General features: G+C 44.9%; 1 protein-coding gene across 2 annotated transcripts; it reads left to right on the forward strand.

Moving 5' to 3' along the window:
- The first annotated feature begins 154 nt into the window (after window positions 1–154).
- Window positions 155–22,123, forward strand: LOC145359217 (uncharacterized). 2 transcript variants are annotated; one of them, XM_080213697.1, is made up of 10 exons: window positions 155–219; window positions 5,071–5,161; window positions 6,353–6,473; window positions 11,007–11,170; window positions 12,658–12,708; window positions 13,496–13,644; window positions 15,790–15,982; window positions 17,363–17,490; window positions 19,934–20,108; window positions 21,950–22,123. In XM_080213697.1, exons 1-10 carry the CDS (start codon window positions 197–199, stop codon window positions 22,019–22,021), a joined length of 1,167 nt encoding a protein of 388 aa, XP_080069823.1. In that variant the 5' UTR covers window positions 155–196; the 3' UTR covers window positions 22,022–22,123. The 2 variants fall into 2 exon arrangements, with proteins under 2 accessions (XP_080069823.1, XP_080069824.1); XM_080213698.1 differs by lacking the exon at window positions 12,658–12,708.
- The last annotated feature ends 228 nt before the right edge of the window (window positions 22,124–22,351 follow it).

The following is a 22,351-nucleotide window of genomic DNA, read 5'->3' on the forward strand; positions in this document are numbered from 1 at the left end:
GAATGTCGATTCTTTTCTGTTAGTTTTTCCTTGGCCGATCCGTTGCAGGAGATCGCGGCGCCTTTAAGAGCCTTGCTTGCTTGCCCGCCCTCCCCTTTAACATGACGCCATGGTGATGGTCGCTCGGTCTCAGCCAATAGCTGGTGGTGTTGCTGCAGCGTTACAGTTTGAACGGGCAGGGCGGGCTGTGGGTGAGATGTTGGCGGAGAGAGCCAGGGGGTGAGTGCCGCTTTGTTACCCACCCTGTCCGGGGACAGGGCTCAGCTCCCCGGCTGCAGCCCTGGATGTATCCCGCTCGGATACATTCCCCTCCCAATGTATCCACATTGTATCAAACCGGGAGCTCAGCCCCACCCGGCTGCTGCTGCTGGGCCCCAGCGAGGCTGCTGCAGGCTCCCTGCCCTCGGGGTGCTGGTGTAAATGGTCATACCACTGGACACTCCAGAGCCCAACGCCAGTGCTCTTGAGGAATGGAAAATTAATTAGCAATTCTGGAATTGAAAATTGATAAGTGAAATGTGGGGTAATGCATTTTGGAAGCTCTAATACAGATTAATGCCCCTGAAGGGCGTTAATAGGCAGAGGGATCTGGGTGTACAGGTACCTGAAAGTGGCAACACAAGTGGAGAAGGTAGTCAAGGAGGCATACGGTACGCTTACCTTCATCGGCTGGGGCATTGAGTTTAAAAATTGGCGAGTCGTGTTGCAGATTTTTAGAACCTTAGTTAGGCCGCACTTGAAATATAGTATTCAATTCTGGTCACCACACTACCAGAAGGATGTGGAGGCTTTGGAAAGGGTACAGAAAAGATTTACCAGGATGTTGCCTGGTATGGAGGGCATTAGCTATGAGGAGAGGTTGGAGAACCTTGGTTTGTTCTCACTGGAGGACAGTAAAAAGTCTGACAACACCAGGTTTTAGTCCAACCTATTTATTTGATAATATACTCGCAAGCTTTTGGGTTTTTACTTTTCTTCGTCAGGACGAAGGGGCTAACCCGAAAGCTTGCGAGTATATTATCAAATAAATAGGTTGGACTAAAACCTGGTGTTGTCAGACTTTTTACTGTGTTTACACCAGTCCAACGCCGGCATACCCACATCCTCACTGGAGGGACAGAGGTTGCGGGGCGACTTGACAGAAGTCTACAAGATTATGAGGGGCATGGACAGAGTGAATGGTCAGAAGCTTTTTCCCAAGGTGGAAGAGTCAGTTGCTGGGGGCACAGGTTTAAGGGGCAAGGTTTAAAGGAGATATAGGAGGCAGATTTTTTACACAGACGGTGGTGGGTGTCTGGAACTCGCTGCCGGGGGAGGGGTAATGGAAGTGGATACGGTAATGACTTTTAAGAGGCATCTTGACAAATACGTGAATAGGATGGGAATAGAGGGATATAGTCTCTGGAATGGTAGGGGGTTTAGTTAAGTTGGGTAGCGTGGTTGGTGCAGGCTTGGAGAGCTGAAGGGCCTGTTCCTGTATTGTTCTTTGTTCTATCATCAATTGTCAGTAAAAGAAGCACATCACTAATGTCCTTTAGGGAAGGAAATTGCCACCTCTTCCTTGTCTAGCCAGCATATGACCTCAGACCCACACCAATGTGGTTGACGCTTAACTGCCCATGGAAATGGCCCAACAAGCTACTTGGTTCAACGCGCTGGACCTGTCAGTGATACCCATTTCCATGAAAGATTAAAAGTAAAAACTTGCTTCAGCTGTGGCAGGATAGGTTGGGAGTGTAATTAATAAAGCATGCAGTTAACACAAGTTTTATCAATAGGGGCAAGTGTGCGAGAAAAAGAAATTTACGTTAAATTTATAGAAACCACTGAGTAGGCCTCAACTGGACATAGTGATCAGTTTTGGATGGTGCACTTTAGACAGTGAGGCATTGAAGGGAATGCAGAAAACATTCACAAGTGGTTTCAGGGATGAGAATCTTCAATTATGTTGACAGGTTGGAGATGGTGGGAGAAAAGATAGTCAAATTCATGAGAGGTCTGGACAGAGTAGATAGAGAGAAACTGTTCCTGTTGGTGGGACGGTCAAGAATCAGAGGGCACAGATTTAAGGTAATTGACACAAGAAGCAATGGGGACATGAGGAAAAAATGTTTTCACACTGTGAGTGATTAAGATCTGGAATGTACTGCCTGAGAGTGAGGTGTAGGCTGGTTAAAGCGAGGCACTTCAGAAGGAATTGGATTCTTCTCAGAAAAGGAATAATGTGTAGGGTTACTAGGAGAAGGCAGGGGAGTGACATTCGGCAGATTGCTGATTCAGCAAGCAAGCACAGACACAATGGGCTGAAAGGCCTCCTGTCTGTAATGATTCTATGATACTAGGAGGTAGCATTTTGGATAATTTCTTATAGCTGTTGTTTGTGGTTAAACAAAGTTAATTCTGTGTTCACCCATTACTTTCCATACTTCATTCCTGCCTTTTAATGTTTTGTCTCCTTATGAATTGAAATTAATATAGCCTCTTTTTAAAAAACTTATAATTTGAAAAGAACAATTTGATCATTTTGCCGGTGACTAGAATCATAGAATCCCTACAATGCACAAGGAGGCCATTTGGCCCAAAGAGTCTGCACTGACCACAATCCCACCCAGGCCCTATTCCAGTAACTCCACCTATTTACCCTCCTAATCCCTGACACTATGACCTGCTAAATTGACCCATCAACTTAACCCGCGTATCTGGGAGGAAACCCACGCAGATGCGGGAAACATGCAAACTCCACGCAGATGGTGACCTGAGGTTTGAACTGAACCTGGGTCCCTGGTGCTGCGAGGGGTGGCATAATGGTTAGCACTGCTGCCTCACAGTGCCAGGGACCGGAGTTCAGTTCCAGCCTCAGGTCACTGTCTGTCTGGTGTTTGACTGCAAAGAGATATCCAAAGCACCCACATTCTTGACTTGGAAATCTATCATTGCTCCTTTGTCATCACTGGGTCAAAGTCTTGGAACTCCCTCCCCACCAGTGATTATTGAAGCATTTTCACCACAAGGTTGCAACAGCTCATCCGCTGCTGCATCTCGGGCAATTAGGGAAGGACAATAAATAACAACCCCAGCAGCAATGCTCATATCTATGAATGAATCATTTTAAAAGATGCTTCTCAAAATGTTTCAGTGCTTTATAGCCAATTAAGTACTTCTTTAATGTGTACTCATTGATGCAGTGTTGGAAACAGCAGCCAATTTGCCCAAGAATGCTCCCACAAATAGTAAGAAACTGACCAGGCAATCTGCATTTACTGATATCGGGTGAGGGATACATATTGACCAGGCCAACCATACCCTGCCTTTCTGTCCTTCTGAGGGAGGACATGTCCTCTGTTAAATAGCTCATCTGAAAGATGACATCTCCATCAGTGCAGCGTTCCGTCATTTCTGCTCTGGGGTGTTGACCGAGGTTTGTGCTTCAGTCACTGATGTAGAGCTCAAAGCCATAAACTTTTGACTCAGGCATGAGTGCTGCCAACTGAGTCGTGGTCTTTCAAATGTTTTAGGATAGTAACGTGCCCAGAGTACTTTATGGCAGTGTTCATCAGACAAAAAAATTGACAGATTATTGAGGAAAATAATTGAAGTTTCTTTTAGAAGCTAACACAATGAATGTTACATGGGTGAGGGTGGGGATGGGAAGCACAGGGTGTCGGAGCTCTATCCCAGGGAAATCGTAACTGACCGTTGAGCACATCCAAACAGCTGGTTTGGCAGCATCCGTAGCACTTGTCCATTGCCATTTCTCCTGGTGTGTCTTGTAAAGGAATAAAAACAAAGTGTTGGAAAAGTCAGCAGACCTGGCAGTATCTGTGGAGCGAGCAACTGAGTTAACGTTTCAACGGGGCGGCACGGTGGCACTGCTGCCTCACAGCTCCAGGGACCTGGGTTCGATTCCCAGCTTGGGTCACTGCCTGTGTGGAGTTTGCACACTCTCCCCATGTCTGCATGGGTTTCCTCTGGGTGCTCCGGTTTCCTCCCACATTCTGAAAGATGTGCTGGTTAGGTGTGTTGACCCAAACCAGTGCCAGAGTGTGGTAACTAGGAGAATTTCACAGTAACTTCATTGCAGTGTTAATGTAAGCCTTACTTGTGACTGATAAATAAACTTTAAAGTCCAAAATGGCTTCTTGGAACTGAAGAGAGAGAAAAGAAGAAGAGTTTTATGCTTTTGCAAAGCAGGAGTGTCAGGTAGTGAAAACGAAAAGGTCAAGGATACGTTAGAGGGTAGGAGAGATTAAGTGCTAAAGATGAGCGGCATGGTGGCCCAGTGGTTAGCACTGCTGCCTCACAGCGCCAGGGACCTGGGTTCAACTCCGGCATTGGGTCACTGACTGTGTGGAGTTTGCACGTTCTCCCTGTGTCTGTGTGGGTTTCTTCCGGATGCTCCGGTTTCCTCCCACAATGGGGGTTAGGTTGATTGGCGATGGTAAATTGACCGTAGTGTCACGTGATTAGCAGATTACGGGAAAAGTGCCTGGTTGGGATTGTGGTCAATGCAGACTCGATGGGCCGAATGGCCTCCTCCTGCACTAAGGATTCTATGATGTCATTGATCAAAGGCAAAGAGAGTGGGAATGGTAATAGTAAAGTATCAAGTGTTGGCCCAAAGTAGGTGTTAATAGCAGAATAAGGGTCAGCATTGTCTGAAAGCAAAACGTGAGAACAAGACACAGACTGGCACTATGGAAAAAGAACACACAAAATGGAGGACAGGGTTCATTGTCTGAAGTTGTTGAACTCAATATTGCATCCAAGAGACTGTAAAGTATCTAAATGGAAGATGAAGTACTGTTCCTCAAGCTTGCATTGGGCTCCACTGGATCATTGCAGCAGGCTGAGGGCAGAAATGTGAGAATGAGAGGGCAAGATGCTGAGTGAAAATGGCACAAGATGGAAGGTGGTGGTCATGCATGCAGACTGAACGAGATGCTCCATAACGCAGTCACCTGGACCTTTCCTTCTGACTGTCCAATTGCGCATGTGTACGAGTTAATGAAGCTGTACGGTGTTTGAGCAGCTATTGTGGGAAAACTTTGCTTACTTCTCCATAAATTGCAGGTTGCTTAAAGAAGCAGAGGCTGCGAAAATAATCCATGAAGAGGATGAAAGTATATCAGAGGAAGGACCTGCTGTTGTCCAGCATGCAATCGTGAGTATTACAAGTTAATTGTCTTCATTTAATTTCTGAAAATCCTAAACACGTTGGTTAGGGTGAAGAAAAAGGAGGGGGTAAAATCTCATTGTGTATGCACCGACTCTCTGATAGAGTACCTTCCCCAGGCCCTTTCCCCCAACCTATCCCCCTAACCCCACATATTTACCATGGCTAATCCATTTAACTATACGTCTTTAGACACCAAGGGGAAATTTTACATGACCTACACGTCTTTGGACTATGGGAGGAACCGGAGGAAACTCTCACAGGCATGGGGAGAATATACAAAACTCTGCACAGTTACCCAAGGCTGGAATTGGTCCTGGGTCTCTGGCTCTGTAAGGCAGTAGTGCTGATCTCTGTGCCACCGTGTCATCTGATAAGACAAGGATTAAAAGAGAAGCCACAAAAGAAGATATTAGGAAAAATGACAAAAAGCCTGATCAAAGAGATAAGTTTTAAGGTCTCTTCAAGCAAGTAGAGAGGCAGCGCCGTTTATGGAGGGAGTTCCAGAGCTTGGGGCTGGTAATGGAGCAGCAATTATAATACAGGATGGTCAAGCAGCCAGAGTTAGAGGAGTGCAGGTATCCCAGAGATTTGTAAAATTGGAGGAGATTGCAGAGAACAGGCGTGAATCAGGCGTGAGATTTTAAAGCAGGATAAGAATTTTACAATCCTAACTGGGAGCCATGTAAGGCAGCAGGCACAGTGAGTGATTGGTGAACAATACTTCCCGCAAGTTAGGATGTGGGCAGCAGAGATTTGGATTCCTTTGGGGTTTCTGGAGAGTTGAACATGAGAGACAGGCTAGGAATGTTGAAGCAGTCAAATCTGGAGGTGACAAAGGCACGGATGAGGATTAAGATCCCATAGTACCATTTGAAGAAGTTGTGAGTTTATACAGAGTCTTAAGACAAAATCCTTCCCTAGCTAACAGCAACAGAAAAGTTAGTTCATAGACTCGTCACCTCATTGTGTTTTGACATGAGGAAATTGACTACGATATTAATCCACTTCTGCAAAATAATTCATTGAGCTTAAAGAATTTTGAGATATTTTTCTACGTATGTACAGTGGCACATCATCAAATGCAAATCCACCTTATCTAATGGGGTGTTCACGCTAAGTGATACTGTCTAGATTTATTGGAAGCTGTATTTACAGATATCGTTCTTATTTCTCCAGGGTTTCCGGAGGAACCAGAAGATGATGTTTCGACAACTGAAGACCTGTGCTTTATTCCTGGACATGGTGAAAAACAGTGATGTCAGGGAAATCAAAGAACATACCCAGCAACAGGATCTCCGTGAGTTGGCAGATCTGTCATAGCCAGAGAATGGGATTGGAGGCTTGGGGGAAGCTATATAGTTAAACTGCCTGAGATGTCACCTTCTGGGACTGAAAGGTGGTTTTGATAGAGACTTCTGTTACCTGCTTCTTCTGAAAGGTCATTGCATGAAGAGAAAAATGGTATTAGTTGTGTGTGATATTGACTCAGAGTCATGGCCAATAAAACATTGTCTTTCACTAACTTAAATAAAATTCTCATCCTTGTATTTCAGTCCCTGCATGGCCCAAGCTCCAAGCTAGATCCATAATCTTCTCCAGCTGGACAACCTCTGAGATTTCTGTGCTCCTCCAATTCTGGCCACTTGCAGGTTTTCATTGCTCCTTCATTGGTGGCTTTACTTTCAACTACTCAGGCCCCAAATTCTGGGATATTCTCCCTCAACCTTTTTGACATCCTTAAAACCTAACTCTTTGGCCAAGCTTTTGGTCACCTGTCCTAATTCCTCCTGTTGTTCTATGCCTGATCTTATCAAATAATGCTTCTGAGGAGACAGTGGTGCTGTGGTATTATTGATTTGGTTTGATTTGATTTGATTTATTATTGTCACATGTATTAACATATAGTGAAAAGTATAGTTTCTTGCGTGCTATACAGACAAAGCATACTATTCATAAAGAAGGAAGGGAGAGAGTGCAGAATGTAGTGTTACACTCATAGTATGGATGTAGAGAAAAATCAACTTAATATAAGGTAAGTCCATTCAAAAGAAAGGAAAGAAGCTGGCCTTGAGTCGTTGGTATGTGACCTCAGACTTTTGTATCTTTTTCCCGATGGAAGAAGGTGGAAGAGAGAATGTCCAGGGTGCGTGGGGTCCTTAATTATACTGGCTGCTTTTCCGAGACAGCGAGAAGCATAGTCAGAGTCAATGGATGGGAGGCTTGTTTGTGTGATGGACTGGACTCCATTCACGACCTTTTGTAGTTCCTTGCGGTCTGGGGCAGAGTTGGAGCCATATCAAGCTGTGATACAACCAGAAAGAATGCTTTCAATGATGCAACTGTAACAGTTGCTGGACTACTAACCCAGAGACCCAGGTAATGCTGCGGTGAGCCAGGTCAAATCCCATCTAGGCAGAGGATAAAAATTAATTTGCTGTTGCTGCAGTGTTCACTAGGTTAATGGCGGCTACATCCAGCCAACTTGCAACTACATGGCTTGGTTCACGAACCAGCAGAAGGGTGGGTTGCTCTTCATCAGTCAGTTTGAAATTCTTTTTCTACTCTTCCCTGTGGACGTCCTGCTCACTCTCATTCCCTCTACTCCCACACTGCCAGCCCGCATTGGGAATTGGGAACTTCCCATGCAGGTGGTTCACACACACGCCCATATTTGAGCATTTTATTGAATAAGTAACATACCTTATGTCAGCCCCTCTTGTAGTTGGCTCATTAGATGCTTTTTGACAATGTAATTAATGACTAAGTGAACCTTTATGAAAGATCTGGAATTTTTTCTGGGAGGGGTGGATGTGAGGATTGGTGAAAGTAGTTTAGTGTTCTGCTCTGATCTTTATCCCCAGTATAAATTTTTTTTTAAATTGTATTACTTCTGACAAAAGGGAGTCTTTTTACAAAGTTTTCCAATGTACAAAATATCTCAGGGCAGTTCAAAGGAGGGTGATGTAGGGAAATAAGTAACGGCGTGACCAGAAAAGAAGTAGATTTGAAATAGTTGATGAAGCTGGAAGAATTCATGCAGCAAAAGAATCCTATGTTCCAGCTGAGAACGTCACGATTAATTCTGGAGCAGAGGGATGGGGAATGATTGCAGAGTAGCCCAAAGTTGGACATTGGAGATCACAGCTTCGAGCTGCTGCAGGCAGGGTAGAGGAAGACCCACAAGGAATTTGCAGTCACAAGCATGTTTTGAAATCCCACATTCCTGGGATCAGCAAAGCAAGTAAGAAGTCTCACAACACCAGGTTAAAGTTTGGTAGCAAACGCCACTAACTTTCGGAGCACTGCTGATGTGAGTGAGAGATCTGTTTAAGAAGGGGAGCAGAGACTTCCCTGGGAATTACAGACCAGTGAGTCTTACTTCTGTAGTGGGCAAGGTTTTAGAAAGAATTATTAGGGATAGGATTTATAGTTATTTGGAGAGTAATGAATTGATTAGAGATAGTCAGCATGGTTTTGTAGCGGGAAGGACGTGCCTTACTAACCTTATTGAGTTCTTTGAGAAGGTGACCAAAGAGGTGGATAGGGGTAAGGCAGTAGATGTGGTATATATGGATTTTAGTAAGGCGTTTGATAAGGTTCACCATGGTATGCTTCTGCAGAAAATGCAGATGTATGGGATTGGTGGTAATTTAGGTACTTGGATCAGGAATTGGTTAGCAGATAGGAGACAGAGGGTGGTGGTTGATGGTAATTATTCAGCATGGAGTTCGGTTACGAGTGGTGTGCCTCAGGGATCTGTTTTGGGGCCACTGCTGTTTGTAATCTTTATTAATGATCTGGATGAGGGTATAGTTGGGTGGATTAGTAAGTTTGCTGATGACACCAAAGTCGGAGGTGTGGTAGATTGTGAGGAAGGGTGTCGAAGTTTGCAGGGTGACTTGGACAGGTTGCAGAGCTGGGCCGCGAGGTGGCGGATGGAGTTTAATGCGGAAAAGTGTGAGGTAATCCATTTCGGTAGGAATAACAGATGTGTTGAGTATAGGGCTAACGGGAGGACTTTGAATAGAGTGGAGGAGCAGAGGGATCTAGGTGTATGTGTACATAGATCCCTGAAAGTTGGGAATCAAGTAGATAAGGTTGTTAAGAAGGCGTACGGTGTCTTGGTGTTTATTGGTAGGGGGATTGAATTTAGGAGTCGCAGCGTCATGTTGCAACTGTACACAACTCTGGTGCGGCCGCACTTGGAGTACTGTGTGCAGTTCTGGTCCCCACATTACAGGAAGGATGTGGAGGCTTTGGAGAGGGTGCAGAGGAGGTTTACCAGGATGTTGCCTGGTATGCAGGGGAGGTCCTATGAGGAGAGACTGAGGGATTTGGGGTTGTTTTCACTGGAAAGAAGGCGGCTAAGAGGGGATCTTTTAGAAACATATAAGATGATTAGGGGTTTAGATAGGGTGGATGGTGATAGCCTGTTTCCTCGGATGGAGAAATCTAGCACGAGGGGGCATGGCTTTAAATTAAGGGGGGGTAGTTATAGGACGGATGTCAGGGGCAGGTTCTTTACCCAGAGGGTGGTGAGGGACTGGAATGCCCTGCCTGCTGCAGTTGTAAATGCGCCTAGTTTGGGGGCGTTTAAGAGATTGGTGGATAGGTTTATGGACGAAAAGGGATTGGTTTAGATTAGTGGGTCAATGTTTTTTTTTAAAATAAGACTGGTCGGCGCAACATTGTGGGCCGAAGGGCCTGTTCCGCGCTGTAATGTTCTATGTTCTATGTTTACAAACAAGGCATATAAAGACACAAATTCAATTTACAGCATCATGACTGGAATGTGACTCTTTACAGCTAATTAAGTGTTAAAGGTACAGACAATGTGAGTGTAATTCTACTCCTATGTCTTATGGTCTTATTGGAGTCCATCTTTGGAAACTGGTCAGGAGAGCATTGGAAAAATAACGTCTGCAGTGACTAATGTGTGGCAGGATGGAAACTGAGGTGGCCAATGTTCGAGGTGAATGTAAATATTTCAGGTGATGGGACTGAAACTTGGTGATTTTAAAATTCTTACTTGTGCGTTCAAATTCCTCCAAGGCCTCACCCACATGTCTACATCACAGTCGCCTGTTGCAGCTCTACAATCCTCTGAGATTTCAGCACTCTTCCAATCACCACCCCTTGTTTTTTCAACAATTTTCCTTCATCGTTATTATAATATCAGATGTGACACAGTGGTTAGCGCTGCTGACTCGCAGTGCCAAGGTCCCAGGTTCAATCTGGCCTTGGGTAACATTCTGTGTGTCTGTCTCCCCGTGTCTGCATGGGTTTCCGCCAAGTCCTCCAATTTCTTCCCACAGTCCAAAGATGTGCAGTTTAGAATGGATTGGCTGTACTAAATTGCCACTTAGTTTTCCAAAATATGTAGGTTAGGTGGACTAACCATGGTAAATGTGCAGGGTTACAGGGATAAGTCAGTGGGGTGGACCTGGGCAAGATGCTGATTTGGAGTCAGTGCAGACTGAATGGGCTGAATGGCCTCCTTCTGCTGATTCTTTGCCTGGGCCCTAAGCTCTGGAATTCTCTCCTTAAACCTCTCCCCCTCTGACTTTTAAGATGTTTGAAACGCACCTTTTTCTTCAAGACTTTTGGCAGCTGACCTGATACTTCTCTGCAGCTTAGTATCAAATTTTGTGTGATTAAAGCTCCTGTGAAGTGCCTTGTTAAGTGTAAATTATTGTTGGATGATGGTGAGGTTGGCTAACCCTTTAGCACGTGAAAAGATTTGGGTAGATTCAGTGGGTGTGGTGAGTGGGGCAGTGAGAGACTGGAAGCTGAAATATTTACATTTGTGAGTTTATTTTTTTTTACCTAGAGAAGAAACTGAACGAAACCAGGCAGAAGTGGAAGAGTTTGAAAGCAGAATGTCGAGTGCAAGATGAGGAGCTTCAAAACGTCTCAGCGATCCTGTGGAAATTCCAAGCCCTGGAGACAAAGCAGCAAGCTTTGAGGGATGCTGTTCAGTTATATGAAGCGAAGGTAATCAGAGATTGATTGTGTTGGAGCTGATTTGTTTTTATGTTGGCTGTGGGTGTAGTGTGAGTCAGAAAGCCACGCCAGAGACTTGAACACAAAATCTAGGCAGTTACTCCCGGGTGAGTGCAGTATTGGTGACACAGTGGCACAGTGACACAGCTGCCTCACAGCGCCAGGGATCTGGGTTTGATTCCCGGCTTCGGTCACTGTCTGTGTGAAGTTTGTACGTTCTCCCCATGTCTGTGTGGGTTTCCTCCAGATGCTCCGGTTTCCTCCCACAGTCCAAAAGACGTGCTGGTTAGGCGCATTGGCCATGCTAAATTTCCCTCAGTGTACCCAAACAGGCGCCAGACTGTGGCGACTAGGGGATTTTCACAGTAGTTTTATTGCCCTGCATTGCAGTAAGCCTACTTGTGACTCATAAATAAACTTTAACTTTTACTCTTTTACTGAAGGGGTGTTGCACTATCAGAGGTGCCTTCTTTCAAATGAAATGGTAAACTGAGGCCCCCTTAGCTGGAGGTAATATTCACTGTCGAAAAGCAAGGGGAGTTCTTCCCAAAAGCAAGGGGAGTTCTTGGCCAATAATTAATCTTGCTTTTTAAAAAAGATCAAACTACCACATTTCTGTTAGTGGGATCTTGCTGTGCACCGATTGGCTGCTGCATTTCTCCAAATTACAACTGCGCTTGCACTTTAAAACAGCTCCACTGGCTGCAAAGATGTGCGGGGATTAGGTCTTTTAGCCGTGATAAAATGCCCCTTAGTGACAGGGGAATTAGCAGGGTAAATATATGCGGGGTTACAGGGATATAGCCTGGGTGGGGTAGTTGTTGGAGCAGGATGGATGGGCCATGTGACCTCCTTCTGCACTGTAGGGACTCGGTGAAAATATTTTGGAAAACCTTGAGATCATGAAGTGATCATACTCGGAACACTGTTTGTCCTAAAGCATTTTACACCAATAACAATTTATTTTCTGTGAAACTGCTCCTGCTTCACATATCTTCACTTTATCAGACATAACTTGACACTGAACTGCACAAGGAGATATTGAAACAGGTGACTGAAGACTTGGTCAAAGAGATTGGTGTTAAGGTGCAGCTTAAATAAGGGGAGAGGCAAAGAGATTTAGAGAGTAAGTCCAGCAGTTAAAATCAGCGGTGTAGGAGGCCAGAATTGGAGCGCAGAGATATGAGAGAGTCATGGGGCTGAAGGGGATTACAGACATGAGACACAGTGAACCTGTAGAGGATGAGAATTTTAAAATTAAGATGTCACTGGACCAGGAGGCAATGTTGATTGGTGAACGCAGGTGTGATTTTCCTGTTCAAAGGTGCCTGGCTGTCACTTTTCTGTTCCTTACGTGGCAAGTTTGAAATCATTTCCCACGTGTGTGGGGCAAATCCTGATATGTCTACTGTCCACTGTATAACATGAACAGGTTGGCTGAGGTTACTAACTCATTTTCATCATTATCCATGAAACAGAAACTACAGCTGGAAGAGGCTCTACAACAGAAGAAGTTGCAACTTTATGAGGTACGTTTGTGGAAATCTGGTAGTGAGGTTAGAACTGGATAGAATTCCCTGAGAGGCGTTTCTGTCGTCGTGACAGCCTGGCAGCTTTTTTGCTTGTGTTGCCTGAAAAGGAAGAATGTGCGGGGCTGCGGGGAGAAGGCTGGGGAGTAACACTTGGTGAATTGCCCCTTTGTAGAACCAGCATAGACACAATGGGCCAAATAGCCTCCTTTTGCACTCGGACATTTCTGTGGTTACCTGGTGTCAGCTCATAAATCACCAAAATTAATTCATGGTGGGATTTGAACTCTGAAATGTTGGATAGTTAGTCTGTTAACTGTAACCACCAGGCACAGTGGTTAGCACTGCTGCATCATAGCACCAGGGACCCAGATTCAATTCCTGGCTTGGAATACTGCCTGTGTGGAGTTTGCACATTCTCCCTGTGTCTGCATGGGTTTCCTCCGGGTACTCCGGCTTCCTCCCACAGTCCAAAGACATGCAGATTGTGTGGATTGTCCACGTTAAAATTGGCCCTCAGTTTCGGGGGATTAGCTAGGGTAAATGCATGAGGTTATAGGGATAGAGCCTGGATGGGATTGTGGTCAATGCTGACTCGATGGGCTGAATGACCTCCCTCTGCACTGTAGGAGTCTATGATTTGCTGTGAGGTTCTGCCTCAGCCTTCGCAGTTCAGCTGAGAGTTGATTCAAGTCAGAGAAACAAGTCAAGGAGCCAGAGGGGAGTTGGATTAAGGTAGTTTGCTGCCCTGTAAAGTCTGGTCATATTTCGTTGTTTCCCTGTCCAGGAACGGAAACTCACTCTGGCAAAGGAGAAAAACCAAATTGAACGAGCCATTGAGGAATGTTCTTTGTGCATCAGCAAGTGCAGGACTTCAATACAGCAAGCAGAACAAACAATCCAGCTCTTGACTAAGGACAGTGGCTGCAGTGACCGGTGAGGACCACTGGATAAATATTTCCACTCCAGGGCTTGAATACGTAAATTGAGGCTGCCACTCCAAATTTATTGATTTGTCATAAGTAGGCTCACATTAACGCTGCAATGAGGTTACTGTGAAAAGCCCCTAGTCGCCACACTCCGGCGTCTGTTCGGGATACACTGAGAGAGAATTTAGCATGGCCATTTCGCCTAACCAGCACATTTTTGGACTGTGAGAGGAAACCAGAGCATCCGGAGGAAACCCATGGGGAGAATGTGCAACCCTACACAGACAGTGACCCAAGCTGGGAATCGAACCTGGGTCTCTGGTGCCGTGAGGCAGCAGTGCTAACCACTGTGCCATCGCATTACAGTATTGAGGGAGTGCTGCAATGTCAGAGGTACCACCTTTCGAGTGAAATGTTAAATTGAGACCTCGCCTGCTTGTTCAGGAAGATGTTGAAGATCTCATGGCACTATTTTGAACAGGAACAGGGGAATTATCACTGGTGTCCCGGCCAATACCCATCCCTTGAGCAATGTAACAAAATAAACAGATCACCTGATCATTATCACATTGCACTTTGTGGGATCCTGCTGTGTACATATTGGCTGTCATGTTTCCTACATTACAATAGTGACTATACTGCAGAAGTGTTTCATTAACTGTAAAGTGCTTTGAGATAAAACAAAAACAGAAAATGTTGGAAAATCTAGCAGGTCTGAGAATATCGTTCATCTAGACTCGAAACGTTGGCTCTATTCTCTCTCCCCACAGACGCTGCCAGACCTGCTGAGATTTTCCAGCATTTTCTGTTTTTGTTCTGGGTTCTAGCAGCCGCTGGATTTTGCTTTAATGTTTTTTGTATTAGACAGCACATGATGTAAATATGTACTGCTGTGGGTAATTACCATGAATCGCTTCTTAATTTTTGTGTTAAGTCACTGTTTATAGTAGGAACTGGTTTTCAGCATTTTCAGTTTTGTTTCAGATTGTAGCAGCTGCAGTATTTTGCCTTTGTCTTTGAGGTCTCTGGTGTTTGTAAAAGGTACTATATAAATGCAAGTCTTTTTCTTTTGTTGATCAATCCTAAATAATTGTCTGTGCTGCAAATATGAGTCATGTGGGGGATGTATTTCACTTGACAAGTACTGGTGGATTTGGAGAGAATCCCGCCAGTGAGCTAGTTCCTGATACTGATAGATTCCTGCAACATGAGTATTAACGCCACTAGGTTGCAAGTTAAGTTGGACTCGGAGCCTGGTTTCCAGCACAATTTACAGAGGAAAGTCTGATTCACAGCAAACAAAACACCTACAGGCTGTGAGAACTACAGCAAACTGGAATCGTGACCAAAGCTACAAGAGTGCCTCCCAATTAGAGGCAGGGTTATTCCTCCAACAAAATATAATGAGTGGAAGATAGTTACATAAACTCTATCCGTAAAATCAATCTCCATCACTGACTGCAGTGGAGTCTCTGAGTGTGATTGACGGGGATTTTACGCATTCTGATCAGGATTAATGAAACCTCAGTATGGAGACATACCAGTACAATTAGTGAGTAAATGTTGCTTCAACGAGGGGGTACAAAGGTGAGGAAGTTGCAAAGGATACCCACACTTGAGCTAGTTTGTAACCTGCTACATCCAGTCAAGATTGTTAGCTTCATTCCATTTGTCCTCAAGTATTGCTTTTACCTGATTGTAAGTGGAGCAACACAGAAGCACAGTGAGTTAGCACTGCTGCCTCCCAGCACCAGGGACCCAGATTCAGTTCCCGGCTTGGGTCACTGCCTGTGTGGAGTCCACATGTTCTCCCCGTGTCTGCGTGGATTTCCTCCGGGTGCTCCAGTTTCTTCCTACATTCTGAAAGTCGTGCTGATTAGGTGCATTGTCCCGAACAGGCACTGGCAAGTGGCAACTAGAGAAATTTCACAGTAACTTCATTGCAGTGTTAATGTAAGCCTACTTGTGTCTAATAAGTAAATGAACTTAAACTTATTTCTTTGGCTTTGACAAAGGATCATCTGGACTCGAAACGTCAGCTCTTTTCCCTTCTTACAGATGCTGCCAGATGTGCTGACATATTCCAGTGTTTATTGTTTTGGTAACTATTCCTCTCTCCACTAATCGTGCTATCTTTTTTTTTATTTTAAAGCATGTGTCCAAGTGATTTTCACACACTGTCACAGCTCCATGAAACTGTGAAAAGCCAGTCAGGCGTAACGATCCTTGCCTTGTCTGAAAATCAGATGACTTTGCAGTTTGATCCTCGAGCCCTGATCCCACTGACGCAGCTGGCTCCCCTTGTGCTGACAGTAATTTGGACCGATGGGAGAGTTAAGCTTGAGGTGAGAATATTATTAATTGCTTTGACAATTTTCTCTCCCTTGTTAAACTAACTTTCCACCTGCTTAAGCTTCTGTGTGGGAGCTAGTGGTGAACAAACACGGGCTTGGGGGAAATGATCTGATTCTATGTCTCTGGCCCCATTAATTCACTCAGCCCTCCAGTCACCATCACCTATAGAGTCGGGGCTGAGAAAATAGGTTGATTTTTCTCCCTCCTCCCACCCACCAGCCATTTCCTTTCCCCACTATTCCTTCTACTCCCTCTGAGGCTGTTGCCGTGTGTTGCAGTTTGATTGCACGTTGCCAATAAGTTTTCTAACCCAAAGGACTCATTTTATCCTGACACGGGAAAAATGTAGAAACTTGCAGCGCAGCAGGCGACCATTCGGCCCACTGTGCCTCTGCTGTCTCCTTGAAAGGGCAGTCATGTTTGGTCCCAGTCCACCTGCTTCTTGTCTGTAACCCTGTGAATTCCTCTTCCTCGGGTACCAGTCCCCAACTCATTTTCAAAATGCTTAATGGAAATTGAGCGTCCATCACCTTTTCGAATAGTTTGGACAGATGCAGTGGTTAGCGCTGCTGCCTCACAGTGCCAGAGACACGGGTTCAATTCTGGCCTTAGGTCGCTGTCTGTGTGGAGTTTGCATATTCTCCCCATGTCTGCATGGGTTTCCTCCAGGTTCTCTGGTTTCCTCCCACAGTCCAAAGATGTGTGGGTTAGGTGGATGGCCTTGGTAAATTGCCCTTTGGTATCCAGCTAGGATACTAACTAGGATCGGGACCATCGATTGGGTTATGGGGATAGGGCGTGGGTGGGATTGTGATCGGTGCAGAATCAATGGGCCGAATGGCCTCCTTCTGCACTGTAAGGATTCTATGAATGTTACAGATCATGATAATTCTGTGTAGCAGAAAATCTAGATAAGAGATGAGAATGATTTTAAATCTGACTTCTGATAAATAATCCACTCGTCAAAGGAAACATTTTTCTCAGTCTTGGGAAGATACTATGTAATATCAATCGGGGCCAGAGCTCTCTTCCAGAATAGTTTTGCCTCAGGGGTTATGTAGGAACTTCCAGTATTTCCCCACATTAGCCTGCATTTTATCTGTTTATGGCCTCACCTGGGAGGTGAGGAGAGTTTCAATGGAGCAGTAGTGTCTAAAACATTGTGTTTCTATGGGACAGGCTGGGTTGATGTGAGGGTATTTTCTGGAAGTCTCTTTCTCTTTATCTCACTCTCTCTCACAGTCACTCTCTCCCTCTGTCAAATGGTCATTCGTATTCAAACTCATTCATCCTTTAGGATTCTCTCTCACACACCTGCACGACTAATTTTTAATCATCATAAGTAGCACTTTCTATTTCCTTTCTCCTAGAGCAATTGTGGCTTCCTTGATCTGTCTGAAATGGAGTCAGTTGACCTACCAAACGTTACAGCTGAGATCTGGAAACGTTACATGAGTCAAGCTGAACTTTGGGGTGAAATCCAGCACCTGCAGAACAGGTGAGTTTGCCGTCAGTTCCAAAATCAATATGAAATGAGTTGAACAGCTCTTTGAAAGAGCTTTCAGATTGTCCCACTCCTCCTGCTTATTTCCCCAGAGTCGTGCAAAATTGTCCTTTCCAGGTATTTATTCAATTCCCTTTTAACCGTTACTATTGAATTCCCTTCTGACAAACCTTCACAATGTGTGTTTACACAATTCCCTCACCCGTCCCCTGACTGATGTTTTCTGTTCCCAACCTCCCTCCCTCTCAGCTAATTTCGTATGAATCTCCCAACATTTACCGTGGGGCCTTGCTGCCTTAAGCTGGTTCCTTTCTGCCTTCCATGAGAACTTTACTGGAATGAGTGGCTGAATTCTGGTTCCTCATTGAGGTATAATTTGATTAATAGTCACAAGAAGTTGGTATTTGGCCAGGCACAACCTGCTCCATTGGGAACCACCTGGAGTGTGGGAGGAAACCGGAGGAAACCCACGCAGACACGGGGCGAATGTGCAGATTCCACACAGGCAGTGACCCGAGGCCACAGTTGAACCTGTGCCCCGGCACTGTGAAGCAGCAATGCTAACCGCTGTGCCATCGTGCTGCCCGTGTGTTCCAGAGATGCTGATGATCCTTCTAGTTCCAGTGGCCATTGGTTCCTGCCTAAGCCAATCAGTGAGTGAGGCCTTCCTGAAGGAGCTTTGTTTATCCTTCCATCGCCCAACATTAAATATTTGTCCACTTTCCATTTTAAATCTGAGATGATGGAGTTGTGCTAGACAAAGTAGGTGGATGCAGTGAAGAAACAATGATCTCAATGAATGGTGGAACAGGCCTGGGGGGGGTCGAATGACCTACTCCTGTCCCTGTGTTCTTCCAAATAAATTTCAGCAAATGAACAGCGGAACCCAGTGGTACAACGGCGTAAACAGCTGGCCGCTTGGCCCACACAGGATCGATTTTCTATCACAGTTCCTGTGGGAACCTGTGTAGAATATCAATCCCAGAATCTTTATCTCATTAAGACCTCAATAGGGGCTGATTTCCTCATATCTGACACAGCAATCACAATAAAACAGATTGTGGAGGGGGAGCCCAATCCCAGGTCAAATAGCCACCTTCTGTGCTCTGATGTTGAGTCGGGGAGATGGTGGTGGATTGGTAATATCTGGACTAGTAATCCAGAGGACTGGAGTTCAAATCCCACCATAGCAGCTGATGGAATTTAAATTAAATTAATAAAATCTGGAATTGAAAGCTAGACTGTGAAACTGTCATCAACTGTCATAAAAACCCACTTGGTTCACTAGCTTCCTTTAGTGATGGAAATGGCCTGGCTGAAACATGGCTCAGGGACAGACCCACAGCAATATGGTCCACTACTGACCACCCTAGTAATAGCCCAGTAAACCACTCAGTTCAATGGGCAATTAAGGATAGGCAACAAATGCTGGCCTTGCCAGTGATGTCCATTTTCCATGAAAGAATAAATAAAAATGGAATAAAAACAGAAAATGCTGTAAATACTCAGCTGGTCAAGGAGCTTTCATTAGAACTGTTCCGATGAAAGGTCAGGACCTGAAACATAAAACTCTCTTTCTCTTTCCACAGATGCTTCCCATTAAATCTCTCCAAGGCAAATTAATAGCGTGCTTTCCAACTTTCCTGGTATCTGTAGGACTACGGGGAAAGACTCGAGGGTAGAGGTGATGCTATTTAGATAGCTCTTTCAACGAACCAGCAATAGGCATAGAGTCATAGCGGTTTACAGGATAGAAACAGGCCCTTTGGCTGTGTTGCTCTTTGTTTCAAAGCTAGTCTCAATTGCCCGCGTTTGGCCCATAAACCTCGATACCCATTGTACCCACATATCAGTCTAAGTGCTTCCTAAAATACAAAATTGTACCCACCTCTACTACTTTGACAGCTTGTTCCAGACGCTCACCACCCTCTGTGTGAAAAAATTGCGCCTGTGAATCCTTTTGTTTCTCTCCCCTCTCACCTTAAGCCTTTGCCCTCTAGTTTTAGACTCATCTACCTTTGGGAAATGATATTGACTATCTAACTGATCTGTACCCCTCATTATTTTATAGGCCTCTATAAGATCATCCGTATGCCTCCTACAGTCCAGAGGAAAAAGACCCAGTCTATCCAGCTTCTCTTTATGACTCAAACCATCAAGTCCTGGTAGCATCCTAGTAAATCTCCGCTGCATTCTTTCTAGTTTCTAGCATGATGGTTCGAATGGCCTTTTTCTATGCTGTGTGTGTCTAATTCAGGACAGACTGGAGATTGAACTGGGCCTCATGTCCAGCATCATATTTACTCAGTGGGTTTTGCCATTAAGCCATCGGAATAGATTTATTTTAAGCTTCCAATTTTAACTCTGGAGCTTGTGGAGTATTTCTGTCCCAATAGCTGAATCCCTAGTGATGGTTTGCTGTTTTTTTTCTCTCTAGGTTTGCTATTGATTGGTTGGAGGAGGAACGGAAGCTGAAATTCTTGCAGTTGATTGCTGGCAGCTCCTCAAATGTTGTTTGCACATTATATATCGAGCATGGTTACCCCAGCAACGGTGAGGTCAAACTTAGCTCCATTCAAGAAAATAATAAACCTATCAATACGACAATTAAGGTGAGGATGTCAATGGCTGACTTGCTGAACTGGTATTCTCAATCCCTCATTCTGCAGCCTTTTATTACAAAACTCAATGTCCACCCCTTGTTAAAAAGACTGCCCTTCCCTGCAGTAAATCCTGATCTTGATGTTTGTTTTGTCTCACTGGGGGCTGGCAGCTGTGGTGGGGGTGGGGGTTGGGGGGGGAGGTGGCAGTGGGGGAGGGGGAGGGGGTGATTATGTGGCTATGAAAGGGGAGGGGCAAGAGTTCAATTAGGTGTTTCATTCACCATGGTATGGGCCAGGCTTGATGGACCATCTGGTCTTTTCCTGTCATAGGTTTTGTAAGATGGAGCATGTGGAAGCATTATTGTTTTATGAATATGTGTTCTGGATTACATCATTTCCACAGGCTAAATCTTAGCTCCAAGTGTTTTCTTTTTAGCTTGTTCTCTCCTTACCACCGCGCCCCCCCCCCCCCCCCCCCCCCCCCCGTCAAGATGTAGACTTTTAAAGGATGCGTAAAGGACTGAATGGCCTTCTTCCTCATCTTGTGAACCTAATGGTTCATTCTGTAATTTTAGATGCATGGACGCCAGACTCCAGCCTATCTCACACTCTGACCGAAGGAGTGATGATGATATGGTCACGTTTAAGATTCTGCCATTCTCTTTCCAATCTCTCTGGGTCAGAGTTCATATATTCATCACCTGAGCCAAGCTTTAAAGATTCGTGTAGTTGAATTGTGATCTTGCAGGGAACTTGGGTAGCTGACTAAATTAACAAAGGAAGGCAACCCAACGTTGATGCAGGTTAAGACCCTGAGGAGGCAGAGGCATAGTGGTGTTGTCGCTACGTTATTAATCCAGAGACCTAGGTAAGATCTGGAGACCCAGGTTCAACTCTCACTGTGGCAGATGGTGAAATTTGAATTCCATTTTTTAAAATTCTAATGATGACCACAAAATATTATTGTTATAAAACGTCAGGTTCGCGAATGTCCTTTAAGGAAGGCAGTCTGCCTATATGTGACTCCAGATCCACAGCAAAGTGGTTGACTTGCAAATGCCTTCTGAAATGGAGCAGTTAAAGATGGGCAGTTAATGCTGACCCAGCCAGCGATGTCCAGACCTCATAAGTTCATTTTCAAAAATGTACGATCGTGCGTCAAAACAGATCAAGAAGACCCCAGATTCAGTTCAGCCTTTGTTGGATGAGGTGAAGGGATTGGGACAACGAAGACTGGCATCAGTTTCTGCGTTAGAGGCTAATATGCTTTCTATATTCCCTTCCTGCTCTCAGCAGCTGTGTGGATTGGGATGGTGGATGGAATTGGTAAGAATCAGAAAATCCTACAGTGCAGGAAGTGGCCATTCAGCCACAAACCCATCCAGACCCTGACCCCATTTACCCTGTTAGTCCCCCTGACACTAACGGACAATTTAGCATAGCCAATCCACCTAATCCACACGTCTTTGGAGTGTAGGAGGAAACTGGAGCACCCAGAGGAAACCCACACAGACACGGGGAGAACGTGCAAACTCCACACAGACAGTGACCCAAGCCAAGAATTGAACCTGGGTCCCTGGCGCTGTGAGGCAGCAGTGCTAACCACTGTGCCACCATGCTACCCTAGGTTCTAGGTGCTCGCCACTCTTGGCTCTCCAAAAATGGCTACTTAGGAATAGTACTGAGAGGGAGCCACTTTCATGGATAGGCCCAGATACCTAAGAGAAGCAAGCATGGAAGAGGCAAGCCTCTCTTTACAAGAAACCTGAAAAACTTTCAGCAACTTTTGTAAAATGTTTTTTTTCTTATCCCTGGCTGTGATTACTGAGTTTACTTTGTTTCCTCCTCAGCCTCCACAGGCCAAGCCCTCGCTATCTGACTGGTTGGAATATCTTAATTCGATGGAGTGTTGGAAAGGATAAAGATTCTTTTTGTTAATTTTATTTGAATGTTTATCTGAACTCTATAAAATAATCCCTCGCTTGCTCTCTCTCGCTAATAAATATGTTTGTTATGGTCTGATGTTAATTTTGGTACCCAAGTTATTTTTTTATTCATTTGAAGGGATGTCCCCTTGAGAAGGTGATGATGAGTTGCCTCCTCAAACTCTTTGCTGTCCATGTGGTGTGGCCACAACCACTCTTGTTAGGAAGGGGGTTCCAGCTTTTTGACCCAATGACAACAAAGAAAAATCTGCCATTGCTCCCGAGTCAGGAATGTCGGTTTGATTATTCCAACAGTGTGGGATTTTG

The sequence above is a fragment of the Carcharhinus amblyrhynchos genome, chromosome 27 (assembly GCF_965287045.1).
Source record: "Carcharhinus amblyrhynchos chromosome 27, sCarAmb.v2.hapA, whole genome shotgun sequence".
Taxonomy (NCBI): Eukaryota; Metazoa; Chordata; class Chondrichthyes; order Carcharhiniformes; family Carcharhinidae; genus Carcharhinus; species Carcharhinus amblyrhynchos.

Coding starts and splice junctions, on each gene's coding strand:
- LOC145359217 (XM_080213697.1), top strand. CDS start 197: ATGTTGGCGGAGAGAGCCAGGGG. Junction 11,171..12,657: donor TTCAGTTATATGAAGCGAAG/GTAATCAGAGAT, acceptor TCCATGAAACAG/AAACTACAGCTGGAAGAGGC. Junction 15,983..17,362: donor ATGGGAGAGTTAAGCTTGAG/GTGAGAATATTA, acceptor CCTTTCTCCTAG/AGCAATTGTGGCTTCCTTGA.